Source organism: Rhamphochromis longiceps, linkage group LG6 (genome assembly GCF_057381845.1).
Source record: "Rhamphochromis longiceps isolate RC_006_pf linkage group LG6, R_longiceps_female_GT1.1, whole genome shotgun sequence".
NCBI classification, from domain to species: domain Eukaryota; kingdom Metazoa; phylum Chordata; class Actinopteri; order Cichliformes; family Cichlidae; genus Rhamphochromis; species Rhamphochromis longiceps.
The window spans coordinates 35,758,916-35,776,596 of NC_140562.1; the positions used below are offsets into that span (position 1 = coordinate 35,758,916).

The 17,681-nt window shown below is 41.9% G+C and overlaps 1 protein-coding gene across 2 annotated transcripts in view; it reads right to left on the bottom strand.

Annotated features, from left to right (window-relative positions):
* The window catches only part of LOC146668507 (complement C3-like), a 33,499-nt gene extending 16,393 nt beyond the window's left edge, over positions 1-17,106 (bottom strand). For both annotated transcript variants that reach the window (XM_085410430.1, XM_085410432.1), the window contains exons 1-15: positions 16,990-17,106; positions 15,983-16,178; positions 15,701-15,863; positions 15,006-15,100; positions 14,770-14,858; positions 14,014-14,096; positions 12,383-12,470; positions 12,165-12,270; positions 11,904-12,024; positions 11,695-11,810; positions 10,764-10,910; positions 10,276-10,375; positions 10,042-10,136; positions 9,724-9,915; positions 9,446-9,601 (exon numbers count right to left, since the gene is read on the bottom strand). In XM_085410430.1, coding sequence (XP_085266556.1) covers positions 9,446-9,601; positions 9,724-9,915; positions 10,042-10,136; positions 10,276-10,375; positions 10,764-10,910; positions 11,695-11,810; positions 11,904-12,024; positions 12,165-12,270; positions 12,383-12,470; positions 14,014-14,096; positions 14,770-14,858; positions 15,006-15,100; positions 15,701-15,863; positions 15,983-16,178; positions 16,990-17,063 — 1,821 coding nt within the window. In that variant the 5' untranslated portion in view covers positions 17,064-17,106. The remainder of the gene's footprint in view (positions 1-9,445; positions 9,602-9,723; positions 9,916-10,041; positions 10,137-10,275; positions 10,376-10,763; positions 10,911-11,694; positions 11,811-11,903; positions 12,025-12,164; positions 12,271-12,382; positions 12,471-14,013; positions 14,097-14,769; positions 14,859-15,005; positions 15,101-15,700; positions 15,864-15,982; positions 16,179-16,989) is intronic.
* Between the last annotated feature and the right edge of the window lie 575 nt (positions 17,107-17,681).

Genomic DNA, 17,681 nt, shown 5'->3' on the forward strand with positions numbered 1-17,681 from the left:
GTCACGTTACCTGCCGTAAACTTAAAAGAATTGTCATAATGGGGAATAAAATGTGTAAGTCTGCCTTAGAAGGGGATGTAAAATTTATGGAGAAATTTTTACCGGGCAGCACGCAGTATGTAGGTTGTTGGCGTAAAAAATATGGATTTGAAGGGACATTAGTGGAAGTTAAAGGTAAAATGCTTGTAGAAAGAATAGCTGTAAGTGTAGCAGGTAAAACAGGGAAAGCGAAGCAGAGGAAGGAATTGCAGTTAGCAATTGCTAAGTTGTGGCTGGAGCAGGCTCAAAAGAGAAGAGAAGCACAGAATGTTAAAAGAACAATATTGCAAACAGTAGTTGTGAAACCTGAGGATGAAACAGCTCAATCCACTGCAACTACTTTAGAACAACACCGTAGAAAGCATTAGGAAGAGTAAGAATGTTAGCAGAAAGAAGAGCCAGAGAAGAGCGTGAGAGAGCAGAGGCAGAGGTGGAGGAGAAATTAAAGGCTGAGTATGGAGAGGCATTAGGAGCAGCATTGAGTCCAAGACAGATTAGGCAGGGTAGGAAACAGAAAGTAAAGTTAATGAACACAAACGTTACAACTACATATTCATCCCTGACACAACACAAAAAAAACAGATGGTGTTTCTGTCCCAGAGTGTGAAGATGAAGAAAGTTTTTCTCCTGATCCATTCCGTGAGTGTGAGTGTGTCTGATGTCATGGTGTGTGTGAAAAGGTATCCAGCTGGGGAAGACATGATTCTGCAGATCACCTGCCCAGTGGACAAAAATAAATAAAATAGTTGTGTTGATGAATGATAGCATGAAGAGTGTTTGGTGTTTCTCAGTCTGAAACAGCTGTAATGCTACTTTCTGTTTTGGAGAAAAGTACAGTTAAAAAAAAAACACAGAGAGAGAGATGTGTGTTGTTTTAAGCAGTGATGAGAATAATGAAAGTGTGATGAGAGAGGAACACAAAAACATACAGAAAATGCATTAACTATACTAACCCTACATGCATATACACATACAATGATACTCATGAAGACCAGACAGCATCTTAAGCATGAGATTCTGTTTGTCATCTTGTCCAAGTCACTAGTAAGATGAAAGTGATACATAGACTAGTGGACTGAATATTATAGGAGGACAGATGGTTGCATCATAGAGGAGAAAACAGAATATTGATGAGAGGTCTTAAATGAGTGAGCTGAGTGAGCTGATTTTGAGTTTCTGGTGTGTGAAGAAGTTTTACCATGGCACACATTTAGTTACATGAGAAGAAACTTATTATGTGATGAGACAACAGGGTTATGCTATATGTTGTGTGTATGGCTGATTTGGATGAATGTTTGAGATTAAACTGGCTGTTGATTTGTCTTTTGTTACTAAGTTGAGCCTGCCAATTGGGTTGTTACGATTTATCCCCCTGGCATGAAGAACACGTGTCATGACTTAAACAAGGCCTTTCTTTCCTTTGCTTTCCTTTATTTTCTTTCTTTTATTTTGTTACTTTCACGGTGCACTGAAAGTTTTGTTTGATGATCCATGTTTGAGCAGATCTGCACGATTAGAACCGAAGCGTTGTCGAAAAAACTGTTGAAAGGTGAGCTTCTCCAAAATTAAAATGGGCTCAGGAGAAAGTCACTTATTGAGACAATTAGGAAACAAGTTCCTGTCCAAAAAGGATTCAACGAGGAAATCCAGTCTAAATTATTTTTCTTTTTGAAATGACGTCGTTTTGCTGAGCGTGGAAACGAATGCGACGATAATTTCCACAATTAGCAAAAGAAGAAATCACTGAGTGAATGAGTAAGAATTTTAAAATAAATGGGGAACTGACTGACTAACAAAAGCTGACAAGACTGACTGACTTAACACCATTGTGTGAAGTTAACCCCCACCTGACAAAGGTGTGGATGTATATCTGTGTGTGTCTCTGTTGCAGGAGCAGAAGGAGACCACAGGAGGAAACTTGGGTCACATGACTATGTGAACTCTGAAAATTTAAAATTTAAAATTTTCTGTGTCTGTGAATTTACCAGGTACCATTCACTACCTTGTGTTGCTCACAGAGATTACTGTGACAAAGAGTGTATACACCTGCGCAGCACTAACATTTACATTTCTTTTTACAGCAGATGGTTAATCATGTGCTTTGATCATGTGATTTACAGCAGGACACAACTTAATGATGTTTTTCTACCACAGGATTACTGAGATTTTGTATGAAGAGAACTGTAGTTACAGGCTATATGTTGATGATGAAATTACACTGTGTTGTTGAGAGAATGTTGGAGAAAATGTGAATGCTACAGGGGAGAAATTAATACAGTTTGAGACATACTGTGATGAGACCATTGTTACTTTTTCCACAGCGAATGTTAACTTTATGACTTTTCACAGCTCCTCTGGAATCTGGTTGGCCGACACCTGACAACCAGGATGAACCGTGTGTTTGGCTAATGTTTGTTTTTCTTTAAGAGTGCTTGTAAAGGATTCAGCACAGACAGACAAGTGACGATTGAACAGATGTGCAGTGGTTACAGAATAGTTACATGGGGCTCATTATCTGACCACACTGTTGGGCTCATGGTGAGTGACAAACTTAAGGGAAGTCACTGATTACAATGTGGAATAACATTGAGATGTTAAATAATTTGGAACAAATTATGGGAAAAAGTAGGAGTTTAATGAGTTTAGAATAAACCTGCAATGATACTTGTCTCTGTGACGCTGAATACTTTATTACTCTTATGATCTATAGTTGGTTGCAAATGTGAAGTTGTTTTAACTTTAAGACTTTGTCTTCTAGGATACAGGAGCTGGGAGTTAAACAAGCAAAACATTTAAGTGCTGACTAATGTTTTTACACAGGGTTACAGCTTGGAGTGAAGCTGCTCCAAGGGACAAACCCTGGAGATTGTTTTAGGGAGACTGTGCAACATTCTTGTACATGTCTCATTGGGGAGTTGACACATGGCGAAAGCCGTGTGGCGAGAGGAGTGTTATTTTTTTCAATTTGTAGATGTCGTGAGGTGCCATGACGAGAAGGAGTGACTCAGAGGATCGTCCACAAGATGGAAGCTGAGGCCTGGAGAGAGTCTTCAGGAGGATCGGAGATCACCTTCAGCACAGAGAGCTGTGTTACTGGGCTTCCAAAGGATTGTCACGAGGAGACTTTGCACAGCAAATCTTAAATAAGATGAAAGAGTTTCGACGTTGGCGTTAAGGAAGACAACTAAGGTGTACGACGTGGTCTGCCTTAAATCTTCAGCAGTGTTGGAAAATGGAACCTGAGGGAGCGTGCCAAGCTCCATAAGTGACAGCGCAGAGGAGGTCCAGCGATGGACTTGTGGTTCTGTGAACAGCACAAATGCCAGGTGACTGTAAAATAACTAACAGCACTCTTTCCACAAGTGAAGTCAGTAACTTACTATCCTAAAAGAATAGCTCTAGTTGCTTGTGCTTTACCTCCATGCGTGAGATCAGTATGTACAGCAGCGTAAGCTGTACAATGTTTCAGGAAATAGTTTATTTCACCTTTTGACATTGTTAGTTCCACACGAGGTGGATGTCTACTACTGCAGACTAAACTTACATTTCTGTCACCTACAAGACACTTGCCTTTAATGTTACTGTTACTCTCACAACCACACATATTACCATAAAGTGGTGCACAATTCTGAATTCGTCAAACCCTTTTTGCCAACGGAGGAGGAGGGCACCTTTCATGAGTGTAGAGAACACGTGGAGAAGAAGTGTAAGCCGAGGGATGACTTAATAGATGTGCCACTCGTTGAGGGAAAGGTTTGGTTTGTTGATGATTCGAGTTTTACAACAGCAGAGGGACAGACTGAAACAGGTTTTACTGTAGCAGACAGTGAGAGAGAGTTATATATGCATGACAACTATCATGTTTCATATTTGCTTGAGCAGCAGAGATTCTAGCTTTAACGGAAGCGTGTAAAGCTGTAGAGAGACAATATACCCTGATAGGCAATATGCATTTGCTACATTACATTTCTTTGTAGTGCAGTGAGTGAGACGAGGTGTGACAACTTCGACAGGGAAACCTGTAGAACACACCAAACTCTTGCAAAATCTGCTGGAGGCAGCGTTATTAACCAGCGGAATTGCCGTTTGTAGATGTGCAGCACACATGTGAGGGAAAGATCCAGTTGCATTAGGGAAAGTTTTTGCAGATAAGATCACAAAAGAGGCAGCTTTAGTTAAACATGGTGTTAACATTTTAGCAGTACAACATCAGCAGACATATAGGGCCACTCACCTACTGCAGGAAAACAGTTGTGACTTACAGGAGGAGCGAGCTTGCAGGTTGGTGTTTATTATCTGTGTGATAAACCACTATTGCCTAATAATTTATATAAGACTGCTGCTATTTTGAGCCATGGGCTATACCATGTCTCAACAGGAGGGAGATGAGCAGTAGTTTATACTCACTCTAGGATACTCACTCTAGGATTATTAAATACTTTTTTAAAAAAAATAAAATTGCAGGCAGAGAGAACTAATGGAACAGTAAAGTTAAGACTTAGGAAGACAGGCAGGACATGGTTAGACTGTATAGAATTAGTTAAGATGTACATGAGGATTACTCCAACAGAGAATGGTCTGACTCTTTGAGATTACACATGTTAGAGCATTTAGAGTTCTAGTCTTCTGTAGTGATGATAGAAAAGCAGAAGAGAGAGCATATTAGCAGATTAGATGCTTAAAATGTTTAAAAGTAAAGTAGTCATGAGAACAAATGATCTGCCAGATGATTCTGTTTCTCTGCAGGAGCAGAATCTGAAGTCTGGAGATTGGATGTTGATAAGGCCATGGAGAGGAAGTGCTGGTCCAGTCCACGATGGAAAGGTCCCTATCGGGTGCTGCTGACGACGACCACAGCAGTGAAGATTGCTGAAAGAAACACTCGGATATATCAAGAGCACTGCAAGAAGGTGACACACATCCAGGCCAGCTCGGAGTAAGTGGCAGGAAGACCGGGAACACAGGGGGGGGAAAGCCTCCAGGGCCCTTCGTCTCAATCCGGTGAAGAAACCAACTGAGCCACAGGTACTCATCAGAATGGCTGGGAATGTGCTGTGCATCTTCTTGAGCCTGTGGACCCAGAGTGGGATGACAGGGAGCGCACTGGAACAGAGCAAACCACACCCAGTACCCGCATGGGTTTTCAACAACTTCTGGTGGCAGTTTAAGAACACAACCGCTCACATAAAGAACGAGACCAATGGTTATGCTTGTGATGCCACTGGCTACACATTCTTCTGGACTGTGGCCATATAGCATCACTGAGAGCGAGACAGTTTGGTTGCTTTAGCAACACATCCAGGAACGCTGCTAACTTTTCAACTGCTCTGAACCTGAATGGAAGGTTGATTCACCAGTAGCCGGGAAGGTGAACTGCTCTGGTACGACAGACCTGCTCGTCTGACTTAAAGAATATGACTTGTTGCAGGACATTATTTAGTTAAACGAACTGGAAACAGGCCAATTGCCTATGTGTATGAAGGACAATGGATTAGTCCAAGTTGGAGATTTACCATGGAATTTGTCCAACATCACTTATTCTTTTATCTTCTGCAAGAAGGATGTAAACAGAGAAGCCTTTTGTCTACATTTACATCATGAACACTTGAGGTTTTGAGCCAAGAAGATCAAAACACCTTGATCCAATTTCCTTTACAAAGCCTTTTCTGTGGTGACAACAGGACAGGAAAAGAGTTGTAAATGCAGATAATTCACCAGTTGACTCTAACCCCCACAGGATGCCTACAGTGAGAAGATTTGGGGGGTTGATAGGAGTCATAAAGAAGGGTGTTGACCAGGCTGCAGCTTTGAAGTTAGCTGAGAGCCACATGGACAAACAATAAAGTCAACTGATGCGTTTAAATGCCTATGTCTGTATAAAGTTGGATTGTAGTGACATGATTTTTGAGAATGATGATTCTTCTTGTTCGACTTTTGATATTCAGTTGTTTATTTGTCGAAATACAAATTCAAATAATTCAAATTCAAATTTTATTTGTCACGTACACAGTCATACACAGTACGATATGTAGTGAAATGCTTGGACAACTGCTCGTGACCTAAAGAAAACAAAAAAGGAAAAGGCTATGAATAAGATAGGAAATAAATATAAAAAATTAAAAAGGGTAAATTTAACTAGGAAGGAATAAAATATAAATTAAGGTTTAAAAATGAAATAACTGTACAACACAAATTAGAATGAAGGGTAAATTTAACTGGGAAAGAATAAGATAAAATATATAAATTAAAGTTGAAAATAAAATAACTGTACAACAAAATACACAATATAGAACTATATAAGAATGTATGAAGAAATATAAATCTAAATAAATATATACACAATAGCAGCAGCTGTACAAGTATTAACCGGAAATGAAGAATATAGTGACCAGTGTTGTGCAAAAACAATGTCCAGAAAGTCCAGTGTGTGTGTAAGAACCATATGTGTGGGTCAGTACTGTGTGGTGGTGTGATTGAGAGACCGTATCGCTTGCGGGAAGAAGCTCCTCCTCAGTCTCTCTGTGTTGGTCTTCAGGGAGCGGAATCACTTTCCTGACCTCAGCAGAGAGAACAGTCCATTGTTGGGATGGCTGAGGTCCTTCATGATCTTCCTGGCCTTGGTCCAGCACCGCCTGCTGTAGATTGAGTGCAGGTCAGGGAGCTCGGAGCGGATGGTGCGCTCAGCTGACCGCACAACCCTCTGTAGAGCTCGTCTGTCCTGCATGGTGCTGTTCCCGAACCAGGTTAAGATGTTTCCCGTCAGGATGCTCTCTATGGTGCACGAGTAAAAGTTCCTGAGCACCTTGGAGGGCAGTTGGAAGTCTCTCAAGTGTCTGAGGTGGTAGAGACGCTGTCGGGCCTTTTTCACCACGGTGTTGATGTGACAGGACCATGACAGGTCCTGCGTGATGTGAACTCTGAGGTATTTGAAGCTGTCCACTCTCTCCACTGGGCACTCGTTGATGACGGGGGTCTGGTAGTTCCTCTCCTGCTTAGTGCTGAAGTCCACTATCAGCTCCTTTGTCTTACTGACGTTTAGAACGAGGTTGTTCCTCTGGCACCAGTTCTCCAGATTCCTAATCTCCTTCAGGTAGGCCGTCTCGTTGTTATCAGAGATCAGGCCCACCACGACGGTGTCGTCAGCAAACTTGATGATGGTGGTGGAGCTGGTAGTGGCCACACAGTCATATGTGTACAAAGAGTACAGCAGGGGGCTCAGAACACACCCCTGGGGGGCTCCAGTGCTGAGAGTGGTAGAGGCTGAGACATGTCCGCCCATCCTTACTGCCTGTGGTCTGCCAGTTAGGAAGTTGGAGATCCACTGACACATAGATGAGCTGAGTCCCAGATGCTCCAGCTTGGTGGTAAATGTGGAGGGAATTATGGTGTTAAATGCAGAGCTGTAGTCTATGAAGAGCATTTTAACATAATTCCCCCTTTTAGTGTCCAAGTGAGTGAGTGATGTGTGGAGGAGATGAGAGATGGCATCGTCTGTGGAACGATTTGGACGGTAAGCGAACTGTAGTGGGTCCAGTGTGTCTGGTAGTGAAGAAATGATGAAGTCTCTGACCAGGCGTTCAAAGCACTTCATCACTACTGAGGTGAGGGCTACAGGGCGATAGTCATTGAGAGAAGCAGGGTGGGGTTTCTTCGGGACAGGAACAATGATGGACTCTTTGAAGCATGTGGGGATCACCGACTGAGATAAAGAGATGTTGAATATCTCAGTGAACACAGGAGCTAGCTGGTATGCGCAGTCTCTTAGGATGCGACCTGGGATGCCGTCTGGTCCTGCTGCTTTCCTGGTGTTCACTCTTTTGAAGGCTCTCCTTACTTCATGCTCGGAGATGACGAGCACGTTTCCGGTGCTGGCAGTATCTTCCTGTCTGCAGCCGTTAGCGCTGCTAGCACTAGCATTGTTGGAGTCCTTAGCTGCAGCCTCGAAGCGAGCATAGAAAGTGTTCAGCCCGTCTGCCAGAGTCACGGCCGCATACAAACACATAATGAATTACATGACAGGAGTAGATGCACCATAAGGCTGGATAGGTTGGTTACTGTCTGGTCCTTGGTGGCATCTTCTTTTGAAAATATTAATTCCTGTTTTTGGACTGTTGACATTGATTTGCTTATGTATAGGATGTATTTTTACGTTGTATAAGACCAATGCTGACTAAGATGATTTCCAATACATTTGTTAATTATGTACTTTTATAACAACATGATATGACTGAAATTACTGACATGACAGAAGCCTGTATATAAATGCCTGCTCTGAAAATGTTAAGCAAGAGGTGTATGGCTAGAATGTACTACATAGAAATAATTGGAGCATAAAACCAACATAACAGGAGGGAATGTTAGAGTTGAATTGTTAGATGTTTGTCATTTTTATGTTTACCATTTGTACAGTGTTTTAACTGATGAAACTCCACTGTCCTTCCCCCCAGGTTCTCGAGGTTCTGGTGGGGGGCTGTAATGTTTTATTGCAGATACATCCTATCTGGAGGATCTGCTTCTTTTGATGTAGGCTTCCTGGGTTTACGACCCTTTGGTCAGCAGGAGGTCACACACACACACACACACACACACACACACACACACACACACACACACACACACACACACACACACACACACACACTCTTACAGAAGTTCACACATATACATAAATGCTTTGTCTTAGAACCAAGGGGGCGTGGCTTTGTTCTGACGTGTTTTGTGTGAACTGTCTCTCAATAAAAGGTAGCAGGAGGAGGTCAGATCTGGGGGTCATTTTTGTGGTGGACACAGACGAGGCCTCCCTTGCGCAAATAATTGATCGATCGACTGTCTTGTTTTCTTCATGATGAATAAGTCTCTAGAATTAGCAGGGCTTGTGGAAACACAGACCCAACAAAGTCTCTCAGTAGGACAACAGAGTCTCCAGGTGGAGCATCCTTCAGTGCCCCACACAGGGACTCCAAGAAGGTTGGATACTCTGAACTGCCGCTCGGCGCACAAGCACGGACGACCGTCAGGACCCGTTCCCTGACCCGAAGGCGAAGGGAACAAACCCTCTCGTCCACTGGGAGAAACCCCAACATACCAGCAGCAAGCCAAGGGGATACCAAGATACCCACCCCAGCCGGACGCCTCTCACCCGAGGCAACTCTAGACTGAGACAGAGTCCAGCCCCTCTCCAGGAGAATGGTTCCAGAGCCAGGCCATGTGTTGCGGTGACCCCGACTATATCTAGCCGGCACGTCTCAACCTCACGCACTAACTCAGCCTCCTTCCCCACCAGAGAGGTGACATTTTTGGTATGTATGCAATACGTAAATTAATATGAAATCCAATATGTGCAATTTGTTTACTGTAGCTAAACAATTTACAAAATATAAAAAGCAAAAAATAATTGAGAAATGACCTTTTTCTGTGTCAGGCGGTGCTTGTTGTTTAGGACGTAGACACCTTTGTCAACTGCAACCAGTCCCACTGTGGCCTCTGGATTTCCTGTGACTTTCAGACTAAACATCTTGCGAGGCTCATAGGTTGGAGCAGGTCGTGAGGATTCCAGTTTCAGCTAAGTGAGGGTGACATGCAAATTTGTATATGTTAAAAAAATAAGTACTACTGTAGAAATGAGTAACATTTGTGCATTTTGGCTGTAAAGATTCACTCTTTCACAGCTCTTGAGTCTCTTACAGTGCCCATGCAGATGTCTTTTACATCCACCCAAACAGAGTCTGATACCACTTCATTTGAACTTGTATGATAGTATGCTATGATGCGGAACGATGGCAGCATTTCTTTGGTGATTGGTTGTATCAGGGAAATCAGTACTTGGCCTCTTGTCGTATAACGGCCATATTTCACTAGCTGACCTCTGCTCTGGATCTGGGGAAATGAAAGATTTGCATATTAATACCTAACACCTTAAGCTCACATGTATGTACTATGACCAGTTGTTGCATCACAGAAAAAATAGCTATATATACAAAAACAAATGAATACATCTCTCACCAGATATGTGATATCATGATTTTGATTTGGCTGCTGGTTGAGATTGAGGTTGATTTTTAGATTGTCTGATATTTTCAGCTCAGCTGCGTCCACACCTGCAAATATGTTTCAATAAATGTTATAGTTTGAACACATCTTTTAGTGCCTGTTTCACACAGTATACTTCCACTTCTACCTACAGTAACAATCTTTATTCTTTTACTTGATGCAATGCTTCTTCAAGATTTTTCTCACCTATGTGGATAAAAGTCCTGGTCTTGCTCTGGTACGGTCTTGCTGTCATCTCTGCTCTTGCTTGTTTATCAGGTGTAAGAATGTTGTCATTGGTCACTGCCTGTAATTAAAGACACACAAACATAAGCCATACTAAGCATAAGACAAACATTCATGTGCTTTCATTTGCAAGTATACAAGGATCAGTCAGGACCTGTAATTAAAGCCCACCATACATAACCAATGAGCAACAAGTTAAATTAAGTGATAAGTAAGTGATAATCTTTATTGCTTGAGGCCAGCATTTGTGTGAGCAAGCGTTAAAGTGAGCCAGAACAATCCAAAATAGCATTCTGGCAGCCACTGTGCTGCTCTATTATTATTATTAAAAGTTATTTTTAATGCTGTCATTCTTGTTTTTATTCTAAGTAGTTGCAGTAGTAGTGGAAGTAGTGTTGTTTTTGTTGCTGGGGGTTCTTTTTATAGCTTTTTCAGAACTTAAAACTTACAGTTATTCTCAGCTCAGCTGCATTTCCTTCTGTATTGATGGGGAGCCGAGCCATGCCGTTAGCTGCAGTGAATCCCCTGACTGCCCCAGGATTAATCACTACTGGAACGTTTTCTGCTGGTGTTTCATCAGGATTTAAAACTTCAACCTAACATCAGACAAGAGAAACTGAATCATGACCAGTGATGGGCAGTAGCGCGCTACTTGTAACAAACAGCATTGTTACAGTAACGTGTTACTTGTAACGCATTACTGTTTTCCGATTACTTTTTTCAAGTAACGCGTAAAGTAAGGGATTACTATTGCAAAAACGGTAATTAGATTACCGTTACTTTCCCGTAGGAACGCTGCTGCTTTACAGGTGAAAATAGAGCAACAGGACCGCTAGTCTTTCATTTTATTTATTTTCTGCTGTGTTTCACTTGCATCTATTTGAAAGACTGAGTGTAAACACAAAAAACTATTTTTTTTAATGTGCTGGAATGTGCAGAAAATAGGTTTAAATGTTAAACAAATTTCTTCCAGTCAGAGAATGTTACATATACTTAAATTTTTGCTTGATGCATAAAGTTAAAAGATTAAAACTAATAAAACAAGTTTTAAAAAGAGACTTTTCCATTTGATTACATTTTGTATGATGGATTATGTAGAAAAAGTAGAATTGAGCTGAAAGATCTATTGCTTTATCACCTGTTCAGGTTGTAAATAGTTTTTTAAAAAAGTAACTAAGAAACTAAGTAATTAATTACTTTTGAAAATAAGTAATCAGTAATTAGTTACTGATTACTTTTTTCAAGTAACTTGACCAACACTGATCATGACACTTTGTAAAGCAATTATAATTTCTTCAAATGACACAACTGACATATCAAATTTATGACTTCACCGTGTAACATTATATCAGACTATGCAAATGTAAATTAGTGCTTTACCACAACATCGAAGGACATTCCTGGCTTGAAATATTTTGGAGTTCTTTTAAAGTGGATCGTATAGGGTGATGTAACAATCTGGATACCTCTCAGCTCGGCCTCCACCATTTCACTACCTGTGACAGGGTACAAGAAAATAATTATACATATCACCAAAAATTGTCAGGATTCATAAAAAATAAAACAAAAAACAGTAATTTTTTTCTTACCACTTTCTGTCAGCACACTGACAGATACAAATATGGCGCCCCCTACAAGGCTGTTGATGTCCCTCTCAACTTTTGTTATGTGTTCCCTCCTCAGTGTCACCTCTCCTTCACCATTTTCAATCTAATTCAGCAACATGACAATGTTTATGTAAAAATATGTTCCGCAGTTATAGCACAATAATACAGTTTCTGAATAGTAGGAGGTATTTAAATTCTTATGTCAGCATTGCTTTATATGGAAAGGTATAAATATGGGCTCACCGGCACTCTCTGAAGAGAGTCTGGAAAACTCTGCTTACTTTGGTCCTTTTTGATGACCCCAAATACCACATAGGCTGTTCCATCCACCTCCTGACCAAACAGATACCTTAAACCATGAAATAAAATTGTGCTTGTGAACAACCAGTTCGAACCCAGGTCAAAATGTAACAACAAACGATCACATATATACTACTTAAATCCACAAAACAATTACATACGTAGCTTTGATTCTGACGGTGAAATCTCTGCTGTTCACGTGGAAGAACTGTGTTAATGGTATCAGTTTCACCTCAAAACTGGGAAGAACTGCAAGATTAAAATATTTTCTTTGTCAAGTTCAAATTGCTATTTGTATGGTGTGGCGGGGCGTGGCCTGCGGTGCCGTGCAGAGGAGGCGGACGTGCCTGCACGGCATCTGCAATCACGCCCCGCCGAATTAAATATTTTACTGGGTCCTGTGGTTGTGTTGTTGTGATAGTGTTGAGCGGGCAGCGGGAGAGCTGCAGCTCTGTGAGTATTGTGGACAGCAACCGTCAAAGCTTTAATAAAAAGCATCAAAATGCCACTGGGTCTGCCGTGTATGTTTACAGTGGTGCCGAAACCCAGGACGGGAGGCACGGCAGATCCAGGGGTGGGCCAGCAGAGGGAAGAGCTGGCGAGAATGGTGGCCGAGCTGGCGGCCACGCAGCAGGAGCAGGCGGCGGTGTGTCGCCGCAGGCGGGAAGAGCTACAGGATCAGACTGAACACCATCTGCAGAGGATGGAGAATCTGGCGGCGCTGATCCGGTCCTGCCCGACACCACCACCACCCCCACCGGCGCTCCCCAATGGCGCTGCAGTGGAGGAGATCCAGTCCGTGCAGGCGCCCGTGCCGGCCCCCAGGTTGCGACCAGGTAGCACGCAGCCTGCCACAGTGCCTTTCCCCACACCTCGCGTAGGAGCCGCTGGGGCTCTGCAGGGCCCGGTGCCCGTTCCTGCGCCCCGGAAGAAGGCGGCGGAGCCAGCAGCGGTGGAGGCGGCGCCCGAGGAGCCGCTGCAGCCGGGAGAGACAGCGGCGATGGCGGCGCCCGAGGAGCCGCTCCAGCCGGTAGGGGCAGCGGCGATGGTGGCGCCCGAGGAGCCGCTCCAGCGCCAGAGGCGCAGCGAGGGGAACGTGAGCTGCTCCCACCGGGAGGGGCTGAGAAGCCGCGGGATAAGTCGGTGGTGCCCGTGCTAAGAGAGTCCGCGCCACCGAAGCCCGAGGTTAGCGGGGTGAGCAGAGCGGCCTCACCTCCACCAGAGGCCGGTGCCTGCCGGACATCTGCCCAGCCGCCTGCGAGCCGGGGCACACGACCGTACCGACCGCGCCGCGTCCACCTGCCACGTGGCTGACCTCTGGACCAGCTTCGCCGAAGCTGCTGGGTTTGCGGGCAGCCACTTGAACTCACAACTCCCCGTCACTTGGCCAGGGCCCGGGGGCGCCGGCGGTCCGGGCTGATCCCCTCTCCCGCTCGCGGTGGGGGGAGTACGTTCAGCCGGATGGTTCCCCGGCCTCAGTCGGGCGATGGGGGTATGTGGCGGGGCGTGGCCTGCGGTGCCGTGCAGAGGAGGCGGACGCACCTGCACGGCATCCGCAATCACGCCCCGCCAAATTAAATATTGTACTGGGTCCTGTGGTTGTGTTGTTGTGATAGTGTTGAGCGGGCAGCGGGAGAGCTGCAGCTCTGTGAGTATTGTGGACAGCAACCGTCAAAGCTTTAATAAAAAGCATCAAAATGCCACTGGGTCTGCCGTGTATGTTTACATATGGCACATTTAAAAACGGTAAAGAAATGTAGTTCAGGTACTGTACAGATAATGGGATACTCACCATACTCTTTGACCTCAAATTCTGCAGAATAGATTTGCTGTGGGTTGCTCTGGAATTTTGCCACCACTTTCCACAGTCCAGTACTACACACACACACACACACACACACACACACACACACACACACACAGATTGTGAGAGAGAGATATATTGATCAATCAAATAGTCCAAGCATTTGTAAAACTGAAGGCAGCACATTAATCAGACTGCAGACTATATTCTACACACAGGATCTAATTAGACTACAATTACCAAATTGTGGAAGTGTATAAGTTATGCATGATTGATTATATAGTAAAATTAATCAATGTAGCACATACTAAACTTCATAATATACACTAATAATAATAACAATAATAATAATAATAATAATAATGTGGCCAGCTGAGTATTCTTAACAGCAAAGCACCCATGCAAAAGTTAAACTTGCTGTTCTACAAAAAAATTAGATAGGGGGAGATCTTTATTGGACACTTCAGCTATACTACACTGTGCTTCAGATGGTCAATGACTACATGCCTGAACTGAGTCATGGTTCTAAATTCTTTCCATCAACAATAACTGTCAGTGAATTTATACTGCAGCATCAACAAGAACAGTTAAGCGAACAGATAAGAGTCACATAAACTTAAACAAAAAACAATGAGCATCTTAAACAGAAACACATATTCGAAAAGCATGATGGGAGATAACTAGCCACTCCCCACATGCCACAATAATGATAATAATAATCACAGTAATAATAATAATACTCACCTAACAATTTCACCAAGCTGGAAATCTCCAGAATGAATACCTGATTTTAGAGCGACTATATCAAGTGGTAAAACAATGCCTTCAGGTGTCTGGAAAAAAAATCCAATGACAATATAAAAAAATTCAAGACAAAGTTGATGTATTTTGGTTGTTTTGTTTCTTTGCAAATAAAATATTTGTTTTCCTTGCATAATGTCAATTTCACTTCTGAACCCATGAAGAATAAACCACAATACCACAAACTCAATGGCAATGGAAGGATCAGATTGGGCTGCTTCATCCCTCTCTACAGGCTCCATCTGGGGTGTCAGTGCAAACATCCTGAAATGAACTGAAGGGAAGAGAAGATGTTATTTTTGCTGCTCGAGCAGTGATGTATACATGTTGGGAGGAATATTTAATCAAGAAGTTCAGTTTAGTAATTTCATTTAAGGTCATTCATTTAAAATGTGTCTTAGTCAAACTGAGGGAAATATGTGATTTTTTTTCCTTTCAAATCTTCACTGAAAATAATTATCAAACCTTTTTCCAAGGGACTGCATGGACTACACAAAGCAGCTTTCTAATTTGTGTAAGGTGATGCCATAGCCACATAATTACTGTAACAAGCAGTTTTTTGTCTCAAACTCAAAACTAAATTATTGGAGCAGCACCATGTTTCATTAAGTTTATTGAATGGTCCTGAAAAAAATATTGAATCTGTATTAAATAAAATAAAGGTAGAACTATGGAAGCATGGAACACACGACACGAGAGCTCTAGTTTTCCATTCCAGCTTTATTCACCTCCATACATCAACTGAGCACATCGCACCCAAACACAACAAAAACCCCTCCTCTAAGCTTGGGTTTGAGTGGAGCCCTCTAGTGGGTCACCACAGAACTACCCTTGTGTGTGCTGTTTCTCAGTCATGAGGTAGCGGTAGACTCACCTTTGCTGTTTGGTGTATAAAGGGTCTTGTCTGTCTGAATGAAGATGTAACCAGACTGGAAGGAAACCATGACGACTTTCTCCAGGAGGCGGTCGGGGAACTGAGCCTGTAGGTACACGTACTGCTTCACGTTGGGATCTTTACTGAAGTCTCCTGCAGGGATCTGAAACCAGTATGAAAAGTCTATAAAGACTTGGATGGCATATTCAATGATAATTGAATATTTAATGAAATAGAAATAACAACAATATTATCATACAGTAAACAAATAATTCAACTTACCGTTACTTTCCCAAGCTGCTGAAAGTCATTTGCATTGTTGAGGGTCACGGATGTTGTTGCCAGCCTTTTAGTTTTGGTTGGATGGTTCATCACATTGATTTCAACCCTAACGTCTCCTCCAGTGCAGTCTTGACACTCCACAAAGATGTTTTCTGCAGTTCCCACCCGCAACAAGTTTGGGGCAGACATCACTTGCCTGCAGAGTGGTGGTAACATAGAAAGATGTTAATGATTTTAGTCTCTGTGTAGATAAACACATGCTGTTACTGACTAAAGAATAAATTATTTATTTATTACGTGAAAAACATATTAATAATTGCTGAAATAATTATTTTTAATTAAAAATTAAAGATGAATTATTATTTTTATCTATTTATTTATTGTATAAAGGTTTTATGGACAAATACTTTCAAAAAAAGTATTTACCGGCTGTTTTCCCATGTGACTCTTCTTGATTATGTGATCTATTGATTATCTTGAATAAAGTCCAAAACTAAATCAATACATCTTTTCATCATGCTTCTGGAGTCTATTTGCTTTGTCTGGCGTAATGCACCACTGTGCAAACTCTGGACAAAGTTTAGGACAACTTCTTGTCATCACTTTAAATACCAGATTACCTTGACTTATGTTACATAAGCTGCAGACCTGGCTGCAGCTTCTCATTACACAAAATAACAAATAAAATAAAGTTAGCAATAAAGTTAGTTGGACTGTGGTTTCATTAATAATATTTTTTTTCCATAAGTTTTTCCTCATTCCTTTTCCTTCAAATACCACCCATGCCTTCTTGCTTAAAAAAGAATGTGAAACTATATATGCAAAATAAAATAATATATTCATGCAAAAATTCAATTCGATTCAATTCAATTCAGTTCAATTCAATTCAATTCAATTCAATGCAATTAAACCTTCTGTACACATCCAAGATAATAACATTGGCTTTGTTTTGCATGAATTAATTCAACCTCACTGGGAATGTGTAAAAGTACAGCAGGTCTACTTACAATGGAGCTCCATCAGCCACAGAAGTGAGAGAAACAAAGGCCAGAGAGGCCAGCAGCAGCAGAGTCCTCCTCATTATCCCGACCCTTTTCTGCTGCTAAAGTAAACCGTGGCCGTGCAGCATCCTTCTTTTATTCACTAACCTCCCTCCTAGTGCACTCCCACAAAATGTCTATTCATCCTCTTTCCAATCACACGTACACACAATTTCCCAGCAGCAGGTTGGGAAACAGTTTAGTCCTGATAAATATTATCTCTTCTCTAAAGAAACAAGTAAACACTGGAAAATCAATAAAGGTTTTTTTTTGTTTTTTTTTTGTGTAATGTAAAAATTTTAAAAATTATGTAAAAATTATCAGACAAGTGGTCTGATCAAAACATATTGAGTAACTTTACATGACGTATTTGGCTGGGATTTTTGAAGTTTAAGCAGCAGGGATTTTTTTTTACAGTAAAATCCTGATGCCAATATCTTGTATTTTAGGATTTCAATGACAGGGAAAGAAAAGAAAGCAAAAGGGATCCTGCCTTTACCCTCAGAACAAACTTATACTTCTCTGTGCCACATTAACCAAGGGCATAGAGCACTGTTAATGATCCTCCAAAATGCTTATCAATTAAAGGTGGTGGCATTTATATAATGGTCAGTTGATACTACGCTGTAAAATCTAATTAGTTCACAGAACTCAAAAAA